Here is a 12,163-nt window from a genome sequence, read left to right as displayed (position 1 = left end):
GGATACCAGTTGCTGCCCAGGCACAATTCAAAGTCCTTGTTTTGACATATAAAGCCCTAAACGGCTTGGGTCCTGTATACCTGAAGGACCGCCTCCTTCCATACGAACCTACCCGGCAATTAAGATCTAGCCAGGGGGCCCTTTTGAAAGAGCCGTCCCTTAAGGAGGTAAGAGGGACGGCTTGTAGAGAAAGGGACTTTCCGGCAGCTGCCCCCAGACTATGGAATGCCCTCCCGACTGAGATTTGTCTGGCGCCGACACTGATGACATTTCGGCGCCAGGTCAAAACCTTCTTGTTCCAGAAGGCTTTTAATTGAAATAATATTAGCTGTGGGTCCGATGGCAATTTTTATATATATTTTAATTGTATTTTAATTGTTCTAAATTTTATTGTATTTTAAATGTTGTAAGCCGCCCAGAGACCTTTGGGTAGTGTGGGCGGCATATAAAAATTAAAGAAATAAATACCAGCCATGCTTTTGGGTGGTGGGAACAGGGTATGATTTCAAGCAGCAAATGAAAGGTTGTGTTCTTCTCTTGCTCTTCCATTACCACCCCTTTCCAGTTTGTTCATCTCTGCAAGGGGAAAAAGAGGGGAAATCATCTAGAAGCCCATGAGGATAGAGAGACAAGAGATGATTTGTAGCTGGAGAGCTGCACTCTCTTTCCCCTTTCTTATTTCTCATTTCCAAGGCAAACTTCCAAGCTACTTTCCCTTCACAACAAACAACAAGTTAACACATGCATTCTTCCGCTGTGTATATCTTGGCACTAAGTGGTGTATTGGATGGAGTGTTGGACTAAGGAGGCTTAGTCTCTAAGGAGATCGGAGCTCAGATCTTTACCTGGCTATGGGAACTCACATCTCAGATAAGCCAAAAATCCTATTAAGGTAGCCATAAGTCAGAAGTGCCTTGACAGCACGAAGCTGGTAGCAAGAGAGAAACTGCACAATGTTATAAATCAAGGGGCAAAGCTATTGCTGATTTCTTTTAGACATATTCTGATCAGTTTGAATAATAAAGGGAGGATTGATGGTAACTGATCCTGCAAGGCTTAATGATTAAATGCAATGTGAACTTTTATAAACAATAGGCTGCTCTTATCAGATGGACAGCTGAATATGAAAGGTCTCCTTCCCTGCCTTCCTCCATCTCCTCCCCCCCATATATTTATAAATATAGATAATGAACTGCATTTGTAGTACTAATCAGACAACATCTGAACGTCATAGAAATCTTGGGAATGTCAGAGAGAAGACAACTTTCGGTATACAGTATTAGAATTTTCTTTTTGTTCTTGTAGAATTTTTTATTGGTGCAAGAATTGTATTCTCTCCTAATGTGTTGAGTATATTGTATTTCATGCTATGTGCAGTTTGATTTAATGCTGTCTTTTAACTTTACTATTTTGGAAGCTACCTTGTCTTCAGGAGAGGGAGAATGTACATGTTTAAATGAAATGTTTAAATTACAGTCTGAAACGTGTTGTCATTGCCATTTATCTTGTTTTGCCTCAGAACGTAGTGCAACCTATAAAAGATATATATGGGATTAATCTCTCAGAATCTCCATCAGAAGATGATCTCAGCATATATACAAGGTAATATGCCTCTTGTGGACAAAGAGCATTATTTTAAACGTGAGAAATAAATTAGCAGATTCCAGACAGGTCCATGCAGATTTAAATCTCACTGGTATAAGTGAGACTATTGAGGAATGTGTTTTACATTGTTCTTATTAAAATTAATAGATTGCTAAAAGTGTGTGCCTCGTGGCACAGTGGTTAAACCACTGTACTGCAGCCAAAACTGTGCTCACGACCTGGGGTTCAATCCCAGGTAGCCGGCTCAAGGTTGACTCAGCCTTCTATCATTCCGAAGTCGGTAATATGAGTACCCAGCTCGCTGGGGGGGGGGCGGCAATGTGTAGGCTGCATAATTAACTTGTAAACCACACAGAGAGTGCTTGAAGCACTATGGGACGGAACACAAGCAGCACGCTTTTCTTTTCTTTTTTGTCTGGAGTGTGCATGTTAGTTGTGTGCAAACTATACTGTATATCAAATTGTGCAACTATAATTTTGAAAAAATAGTAATCCTGGTGTCCCACAAGGAACTCAGATGTAAACATTTTCCTTCCCATCCCAGTTAAAACAGCCCTGTGGGACAAAAGAGATGGTGGTTGATCCCAGTGTCACACAAAACCACAGGACTGAGTGTAGATTTTAACACAGATCTTCCTACTCCTAAATCCACCACTCTTAGCCACATCTACAGTGCTGAAGAACCTTTTGTTTTCCAGATGTTTTGATTTGGAGCAGATGGGAATTTTGGGCCAAAACATCTGGAGAACCAAAGGCTTATCTGCTCTGTACTACTGCAAACTGCAGTGTCGCTGCCACGAGAGCTTGGTAATTAGCACACAGCTTTTTCAGTACACAATGCCCACCTTCTGTTTCAACCTGATTTGATACTGTTGTTGAGAGTGCAGAGTCTTCTCCATGGATCCATGGAACAGAAGGGGGCATGCCTTGCCAGTTATTGAGGCATTTTGCTAAAGCTGGAATATTTTGGTGTGATGTCCATAAACTGGTGTATCCACATGACATAGAACCAGATTATTAACAATGTAACCCCATCTATTCTGGAGACAGGTAATTCAACCAGACTTAACTTCCAGTTAAATGTACATAGGATTGCAGCCTTGAGTTTTATTTAAACCTCAGTGTCAAGTGGTATTGAAATAGAAACCCTTGAAAATCAAGGTGTGACTACACGGGGATCTGCCCTGCTGTTTGATCGGCTCCAGGGATTGGCTGGTTCACTCTTTTTCCCAATAATCATATGACAGAAGTGCTAGTGTGAACCAGCCTGTCTGTCCCCATAGCATTTCTACCTCCATCTTTTTGTCAAAGGCTACTCTTTTTCAAACGTGAGTAAGATTGTTCCATTTTGGTTCATACAATCACAGGTATCAAAACAAAGCAGAGCTTGCTGCCTTCAATGTCCAGTCCATTTTCAGTTTCCCAGTACCAATAAGTGGCTTAAGAAGATGTCTTAGCCACTTAATGATGCTGGAAAATTAACAACTTCCTTTGCTCCTCCATGGAGGTGGCGAGAGGGGAAGCAATTTAAAAAAAAACTGTTATGGATTTATCTACATAAATGTTTACAAGCTAATAAAATACCACTGTGACAGATGCTGAGCTAATTGTCTGTATTGTCCCATTGGACGACAAGAAGAATTATATCACGCTTTCTCTGTATTTGGGAATGATAACTGGGAAAGTGGGATCTTTTCCTCACTGAGGGTCAATCAAGGCACCACCCATTAGGGATATTCTTGTTCTGGATTTCCTGAATCAGGGAGGTTTCTGGATCTGTTGATATGTGAGACACCTCTCATTCTCAACATACAAACTACAAAGATCAACTTTCCAAAACTTCTCCTCATTCTTTGGCAGGATAGTAGACATCCAAAATATACCAAGTTGTTAAATTTGGTTAGTAATTGGTTGTCTGTATTGAATGGGCCACAGGGATGCCAGTGTCACTGCAGGTTAAACCAGGCTGTCAATCGAAAGGTCGGCAGTTCAAATCTGCATGACAGGATAAGCTCCCGTTGCTTGTCCCAGCTCCTGTCAACCTAGCAGTTGGAAAGCATACAAATGGGAGTAGATAAATAGGCACCACCTCGGTGGGAAGGCAACGGTGTTCCGTGTTTAGTCATGCCAGCCACGTGACCACAGAAAGAGTCTACAGACAGCTCTTCAGCTTACAAACAGGGTTGAGCACTGGCCCCTAGAATCACACTATTGGACTTAATTGTCAAGGGGAACCTTTACCTATTTAATGGGCAAAATCTTGTTTGTGTAGTTGTGTCACTGTAAACTGGATCCAAGTTCTGGAAATAATTGATTTAAGCTTCCTGTCACCCGTTCTAAATCCCAAGGCTCTTTAGGGCTTGAGACTGTGGGTGGGTGGGTGGTTTTAATAATCAGAATTGCTGCTGCTGGGATTGGGACCACTTGTGGCAATTTTTGGCTATTAAAACCTCCTCTGCTCCCATCCCAAGGCTCCCAAAGATATTCCTGGGTCAGACAGGAGCCTTTGGGAACCCGGGAACCTGCAATGGAGGAATGAAGTTTTCAAATTAATTTAAATGAATTATTTCCAGTGCCCAGATCTAGTTTAAATGGTGTAACGATGCAAACAGGATATTGCTCATTATGTGACTCTTTGACTTAAACTCTTGGCTTTTATTAATATTCACATAGAAAGGAGATTGTGCTTGTTGTAAAATAGACTTTAAAAAGAATTAGCTCAGAACAAGTGCATTACTCACTCACAGTATTAGTTTCAGGAAAAGTGTGGTGTATGTTCCAGCAGTCCTCAATGGAACTTGATGTCCCGTACTTGAAACTGTATGACTCTTACAAAGTCATCAGAAGATACGTTATTTTCATTATGTCAGAAAGTTCTTTGCCCATTATGACTTCCCTGCTTCTATTTGTAGGTTTGTTCAGCTGGGACACAGTCAACACAAGCAAGACAGAAGCCATCAACCTCTTTGTTCTAAACACTTAGATGGGGTTATAAATTTGTAAGTACTGGTCATTCTTTTTACTCAAGCTATTTTCAGACCATTCCTCCTCTCCCTTGTTGTAATAGTTCAGAGTGGTATTTTCAGATTGTAATTAGGCTCTGTGATTTCAGGGCATGTTCTGTTTGTATATCTTTTATAAACTTGGTAAGCAAGAGACTGCTAGGCAAGAGACATGGCATGGCTTTGTACTTAAAAATAGAGTCATAAATTAGAATTCCCCACTGCCATGTCACAAACTTCAGCTCACCTGTTGCTGTTTGTTGTTGTAATACCATCTAAGTACATGACAATTATGTCTTGCTTTTGTGCTTCCCGTTGGCAATTAATTGGCCACTGTGGGAAGGAGGTGCTACACTAGCTAATAGTTTCAACTACAGTATTGCTGTTTCTTGCTGCAAAGGGTTTTCAGTCTTGCAGGGGAAACAGAAAAAGCATGTCCAGGGTAGATAGGGAAGCAATGTGTGACTGCTGCATATACAGGTGCTTACACTAACACACTCAGTTGTAACCAGTCACAGGAAACAATTAGGTTCTTTTTCGTAGTCTCTTGAACCCACACAGATGGCTCCTGCTCTTGCACAGAGAGCATTCCAGAGCTGAGCAATTAGGTGGTAGGTCTGCCCAGCCCTCCTAGTTCACATGATCATGTATGCCAATGTTGCTTCTCTCTGTTCCTTTTTGTCTGCTGCCAGAATGATATCATAGGAACACTCTGCTGTAACTGAGCTTTGTATTTTTGATTATTCCTCTCTCTCTTTTAATTTGACTTTTTTTAAAAATTGTCTTTGAATTCTTGGACTTCTACTCTGCCTGCACTTGTGGCTTCTTTGACCTGCTTCAAGAAATGTTCTGTGGTGGTAAAAAATCCACACCCTAGCCAACAGACACTTCTGCTGTGTCCTTTGTTTGGTGGACTGTAATCTCTCATAGCCCTCCATCATCTGTGCAGATTTTACTAAACAGGGCCTCAAACTAGTCTCTCTCTTCAACCCACAAATTGAAATTGGTCCAGTTTGTATCAGTTGCCTTGTCAATCCTGAATACCTCCATCTTCACCTTCTACATCTTGATTCCCTTCATTGTCACTGGGGAGACAAATATCTCCATCAAGGCCAAAAAAGCATGCCTCTAAATACAATATATCTTCCTTTGACAAAGAAGCTGCCAAGGTCAATGAAATAATACTTAAGAAATCAACTACCATGCCATTGTTTGACCAACCTACTCTGGTGTCAACCTGCCATTTGAATTTGACCCCAGCATTGCCTGTCTCTCTGGCTCCAGAAACTACTCTAATGCCCATACCGGTCTTGACTCTCGGCATATCCTTGATAACACACCTCACACTCAAGGTGCTTCATTGCTCTGATCTTTCGTTTTTCCCTAAAGCTATTTTGCCCTTCCACTTGAACTTAGACAAAGGTTATTGCTTTTATTTTTTCCTTAGAACTCTTTTTTAACATCTTAATTCCTGTAAGCTTTCATGAATAAGAAAGACTTCAAAAGAAATCTTCAATTTACAGTGGTGCCTCGCTAGACAGTTACCCCGCATGACAGTTTTTTCACTAGACATTGACTTTTTGTGATCACTATAGTGATTTGCAAAACAGTGATTCCTATGAGGGAATTTCCCTGGACAATGTTTGGTCCCTGCTTTGCAAACCAATTTTCGCTAGACAACAATTTTGACAGCTCCCTCCATGCTTGCAAAATGGGTATTTTCAGGACCTAAGCTTCGGTTAAACAGCTGATCAGCGGTTCGCAAAGCATCTTTCCTATGGCCGATCTTTGCTAGACAATGCCGATTCTTCCCCATTGGAACGCATTAAACAGGTTTCAATGCATTCCAATGGGGAAATGCTTTTCGCTAGACGATGATTTCGCTAAACAACGATTTCAGTGGAATGGATTAACATCGTCTAGCGAGGCACCACTGTATATTAATTGACAAGTGTTTGATACTTCCTGTTACATAACTTATGGTTAGGGACTATCTAGGCATCAAAAAAAAATGTCAGTTCTGCGATTCTTTGATGCCTAGACAGTGCCTAACCATTGAGTTCTGTAATAGGAAATGAAAGACATTTGCCAGTTAACATGAAAAGAAGCTGGTATATGTAAAGTTGTTCTGGTTGTTGACACGCACGTACATACAGAAGATTTCTAGATTTTGGAACCATAATTCTGTAGTGGGACTCTTCAGTCAAAAAGAGTTTCCTAAATTGCTGCATAAACATGTCCATCACAAAGGTAACTAAATCATTTAAGAAATTCAGTCCGTTGACTAATGGTCCTCTGCCATTAATTCTGTCTTCCTTCCCCGTTTGTATTATTTCTCTTAACTTTGACTTAATGCTATCTTTTTTTTAAAAAAAAAAAACTTTCCCCAGAATGGCCATCTCTACTTTCTCCGAAGACAACATTTATGAAGTCCAGCCTCCTAAAGTTGACAGGAAATCTATTGAGATCTTTCATGCTCACATCCAAGCTGCCAAGGGCATCATGCAACCACTGGGAAAGGATGACATCCTCCTGTATCGAGAATACATTAAAAACAGATATATGTGAAAAACCTGTTACTCAACTCCTCATAATACTGAGTATAAAAACGTTTTGAAAGAGAGGTCAATGGAAAAATACCACAAATGCCTCTTAACATATGTGTGTTTCACCATATAACAGATTGTCTAAGGCTTTATAGCACATAGAGGGGAATTGTTTTGTTGAAGTATCAACAAAACAGGAAACCTTGCCTTTAGAAGCAAGAGGGTAGATACTGGTAAGGTCTATAAATTGTTTGTGTCAGTTGTCTTCTCCTTGATTATGTATGTTTACATGAAATGGATACTGAAAGGGCTGTGCATACAGTGTGGGAGTAGGCACAATACCACGAAGGGTTTGGGCTTTTCTTTAATTGTTTAAATAGTATTTATTATGTGACCTATTATATGTCTTTAAGTCAGAGGGCTTCAAAAGAAAATGGGTATGGTATATATCCCTCTAAAAAGTTCTTGAAGGGCCAATTTGAGGCCACTGTTTTAGTCTTTCTAGTGAGACAGCAGGTTATATAGCCAAATTGGAAAGGGAGACAGTGATTGGCTCTTGATCCATACCTCTTCCTCTAGTTCCTGTTGGTGGAGCCCAAGCAGCATCTCTAGATACATTATCACATGGTGCAAAGTATTTTCTAAAGCTTTCCTGTTACATCTGAGCATTATTAAAATTTTATTTGATAAAGTAGGGATATGTTCTTTGATTAGGTAATAAGGACAAGAACATGCTGTAGCTTGAAGGACATGAAGCGCTGCTTTTATGTACCTATTAGTCTATAGAAGGATGGTAATTCTTGATCAGTAGTGCTTTCTTGCACTACATGAAACTTAACATTGGATCGAGGAATAATAAAAGGGTTATCTGTTGCCTGCGTGGTGAGGAATTCTGTTTTTTTCCATATACATCTTGTTTGTTGGCAGATATTTTGCATTAAGCCTCTGTTGCCTCTTTAACATCTGTCTTGCTTCAACACTCCTCAGTTATATTCCACACCATCCAGAAATTCAGTCTGATTCCCCATAAATAGGTATTTACATTTGCCGGCAGTCTTCCTTTTATTTTGCTAACTAGAGCCGTGCCACAAAAGTGAGTCTGCCATTACATAGCATTTGTGGAAGAAGCTGATGAGTTGCGAGATGGGATTTATTGCAGCTCTAGTATCAGGCTGACAAAAAGACGGGCTGGAGGACTTACAGGTACAGTTGTTGGATAAATTGTGGATCCTCTGCCAACCATCTTTCAGCATTATTTAATGAGCAGCTACCAGGTCTAGCCCGTGGCTAGTCTCTGCTCAGTGCTATGTAGCCAAGGGAGCAGCCAGGGGCCCTTTGGTGAGAAATTAGGTAAGTCAGACCAGTAAACATGGCCTTTTTGGGAAGCAGCTTTAAGAGTAGTTTAGCAACTGCTGCTCTGCAGCCACTGCAGAGACTTTGCCAGTGTGAGGTAATCTAGTTTATTTCAGAATTAATCCCAAAGATTCCAAGTTTTACCACTGAGTTATGTTACAAATATTTGTTCTGCAAATAGCTTATCTTTTTTTTTTAGTAGTACATATAGAAGCACTTTAAATTTAAAGAAGAAAAAAATCTAGTGTTAATCATCAAACATTTACTTTGTAAAGAGCCAGAAAGAATACATTATTTCAAAGGACCACATGTCTATATAAGGGTCACATTTTCTATTTATAAAACTGTGTATAGTTTTCATAGACTTTGGACACAACTTCCATTTGTGCAGGAGTGTTTATCAATTAATGGATGGGAAAACACTTGTGTGCAATGTACCTTTTTTCTGCAATACGTGCTATAATGTAAATGTTAATGCTTTTTCCTTATATATTGGAATTGCTCTTTAAAATTCTAAAAATGTTCTTTTTCTCTGTTCATTTTTTGTATCTGTGGATAATTTAATAGATGTACCAGAAGAAGTAAAATAAACTACAGTAGATAGCAATTTGCTTATAAAACAAAACAGAAATGTATGTGTGTTTATTATTAAACATAGTATTTGGAAAGACAGCCATCTTTTTCAGTTTAACTTTGTGCTGGAAAATGGCCTGCAGTGCAGTGATCTTATGCTGTTCCTTAAAAAGTGTTTGAGGCTTATGTGTTAGGCTGTGACATGAAGCCTATTTAAGATCAGTAACTTTCATGAGATGGCAGCAACTCAGAACTACAAATGTTTTAATTCTTCCCATTGCATACTCCAAAACAGAGGATACTGTATGTTCCCATTCCCTATATGGACACTTCAATATTATAGAATAGAACCAGAATCCTATTGACAGGTTTGTTTAATATTAGAGACTTCATGGCGCAGATTAGGAAACTGGTCTTTTAATTACTGGACTCTCTTCTCTTGCTATATTTTATTTTAGTCATAATACTTTCAGATAAATTCTAGACATTGGTCTTTTTAAAACTCTTCTATATTATAATAAACCTTCCCTTATATTCAGTAGAATGAAGAAAGATATATAAATATTTTTGCAGAGTCAGGAAAACAAAATTTGGTCTTTTGAGCAAGTTTATTTTTGTAGTTATGAAGGGTTTCAAGAGCAGTGAGGAATAAAGCTGAAGATGAATGCACATAAATCAGAGAATCCCTGAGCTTACACTGACGGTGGAGTGAACAATACCATGTAGCTAGGAAAGATTTTGTAGTTAGAACATGCAAGGCATTTTTAAAGTGTCAAAATAGCTTGTATAAATGGGAATAGAGGTGCTAAGACAATAAGAAAGAGGGTGCTGAATCAGTGAAATCTTGTGGTTACTACAGTGGCCTAAATATGTATTGGATTCCAAGTGAAGGGGGTTATTTAAGGTCACCCCAACAAGTTTTTTTTTCCTCCTTGTGAGTTTATGTCCTTAAAATAGCATGCTTTCCACTTTTGTAATAATGTCCCCCATTTGTTAATATTTTAATACCTTTTCACAGATGTTACGTACTTTTTCTGAAAAGTTACTATGCTGTTCCAGTTTTTTAAAAAGCAGAATGAAACACGCCAAGATTTCACCTGTACAGTAGTAGCCTAGGTTTTAACGGCTGTCTGGATGGCTTCCTTTAGAATAGCAACACTAGCTTATGTTACATGTTCTAAGATCTTAGATTCTCATATATTCTTAGCTGCTTACAATGACTGTGCACATACTGTATTTTTCCGTGTATAAGACAGCCCCCCCTTTTCTAACCCAGATTTCTTTACAGGATTTGTTAGAAAGTGGAGGAGGAAGGCAGGCATCAAAGCACTTTGATTCTTGCTTTCCCCCTCCACCTTCTTACGAGGAAAGTGCTTTTTTCCCTCCACTTTTTGCAAAGGAAGTGGAGGGGGGGGCTTTTCCCCTCCACTTTTTTTGCAAAAAGTGGAGGGGGAAAGCAGAGATCAAAGTGCTTTGATCCCTCCCCCTGCCATACTACCATTTATAAAACAACCCTCAATTTTTCCTCTAATTATTTTACAAAAAAAGTGTTGTTTTGTACACAGAAAAATATGGTACTTTGGCTGTAAGTTTTTATCAGTGTGTTTTCTCCGAGTAAACTAAAAAGAACTGTTCCTGCTTGATTTGATTCAATGTTCATTGAGGCTGTTGTGTAGAGCACAATTTTGCTCCTCTTACCTACACTTTAAAAGGCTCCGCAAAAAAAGATACTCCCTGCTATTACGTACTTTACCTACTTTCCTCACTGTTAATTGCTTGCTTAGGCCATTGCCAGTTCTTGTCACAGCAATTTGCCCTGCCTGTTGTAGCTTCTGTTGAGCAACCTGTGCAGTTGCTAAACATTGAGCCTTCTCACAAAAATAGTCTGAATGTTATTGGGGTCGGGGAGCACATGGTTTGCATAAAGAAGTCTGCAGGCTTATTATCTGACATGTTCAGGCAAAGCTTAGGAAGAACCCTGCCTGAAACCCTAGAAAGTGCTCCTACTAGAGGTGATCCTAATAGCCTAGATCAGTGACAGCGAACCTTTTTGAGCCCGAATGCCCAAAGTGTGTGTGGGGGGGGAACACCAGCGGGTGGCAGAACCGGAAGTGGCGGCGGAGGTGCCTCAAGACCCCACTCCAGATCCGCTGCCAGCATCATCTGCTCTGGATCCTGGCCCACCACCTTTTGAAGTGCCAGCACTGTGGCTGCAGCCGCCTCCTCAAGTTTGGCTGCCGGGGGGGGGAGGCAATGGTGAACAAATGCTCTGAATGAATGTGCAAGGGATGTGACTGGTTGTTATACTGTTATTTTAATAAAATAAAAAGAAACAAAAAAGATAAAACATGGCACCTTAAAGATTAACTATTATATTTTAATGTAGTAAAACCACTCCTTACATATCTCACTTACCTTGAAAATAATCAAAGAGAGGTCCTGGCGTGGCATAAGGATACATGGAAAGCACCTAGGTATTTGGTAGATATCTCAAGCTGAATATGAGCCAGGGGCCAGTAGAGCCACTTTAAGCAGGTGGAAAGAAGATAAACTCTAATAACAATCAAGCCACATAAGCAGAAGTGTCATCACAGGATTTTTTAGTTGCATTTGGAATATTGGATCCAATTCTGAGAGTAATGTTTTAAGATGTTTCTGAGACAGGTTCAGTACACACAAATTAGGGTTCATCTGAAAAATAACCAAAATGTACAGGGTGAGGAAGACAAGTCCTGTGAGCCATGATGGAAAGAGGTGAGCATTCTTATTTTGGAGAAGAGACGATTTCAGGGAAAACAGAACTGTAGACCTCAAATATCTGGAAAGGTGTCATGAGAAAGACAAAGGCAATTTGTTGCCTCTTGCTCCCAAGCACCCAAGAGAACCAATGGATGGGGACTGGAGGGAATCAGGTCTCCGTTAAGCATTCAGAGAAACTTCCTAACAGGTGTTCAGCGGTAGATCAGACTGTCTTGAGAGTTGGTGGGTTCTCCTTCCTGGAGGCAAATAAATGTTTCCTTTCTGTCAGAAATAGAACACAGCATGGGCACAACCACAATCTCCAATAATTGCTAAAGAGGAGCG

At 39.9% G+C, this 12,163-nt stretch overlaps 1 protein-coding gene across 2 annotated transcripts in view; it reads left to right on the top strand.

Moving 5' to 3' along the window:
- FIG4 (FIG4 phosphoinositide 5-phosphatase) overlaps positions 1 to 9,131 on the top strand; it is an 87,686-nt gene extending 78,555 nt beyond the window's left edge. For both annotated transcript variants that reach the window (XM_020801341.3, XM_072997976.2), the window contains exons 21-23: positions 1,520 to 1,602; positions 4,518 to 4,604; positions 6,998 to 9,131. In XM_020801341.3, the coding sequence (XP_020657000.2) occupies positions 1,520 to 1,602; positions 4,518 to 4,604; positions 6,998 to 7,175 (348 nt within the window). In that variant the 3' untranslated portion in view covers positions 7,176 to 9,131. The remainder of the gene's footprint in view (positions 1 to 1,519; positions 1,603 to 4,517; positions 4,605 to 6,997) is intronic.
- Positions 9,132 to 12,163: the final 3,032 nt, after the last annotated feature.

Source organism: Pogona vitticeps, chromosome 1, assembly GCF_051106095.1.
Source record: "Pogona vitticeps strain Pit_001003342236 chromosome 1, PviZW2.1, whole genome shotgun sequence".
In the NCBI taxonomy this organism is placed as follows: Eukaryota; Metazoa; Chordata; class Lepidosauria; order Squamata; family Agamidae; genus Pogona; species Pogona vitticeps.
The sequence above is the reverse complement of the archived record's forward strand: the minus strand, read 5'-3'. Positions and strand labels throughout refer to the sequence as shown.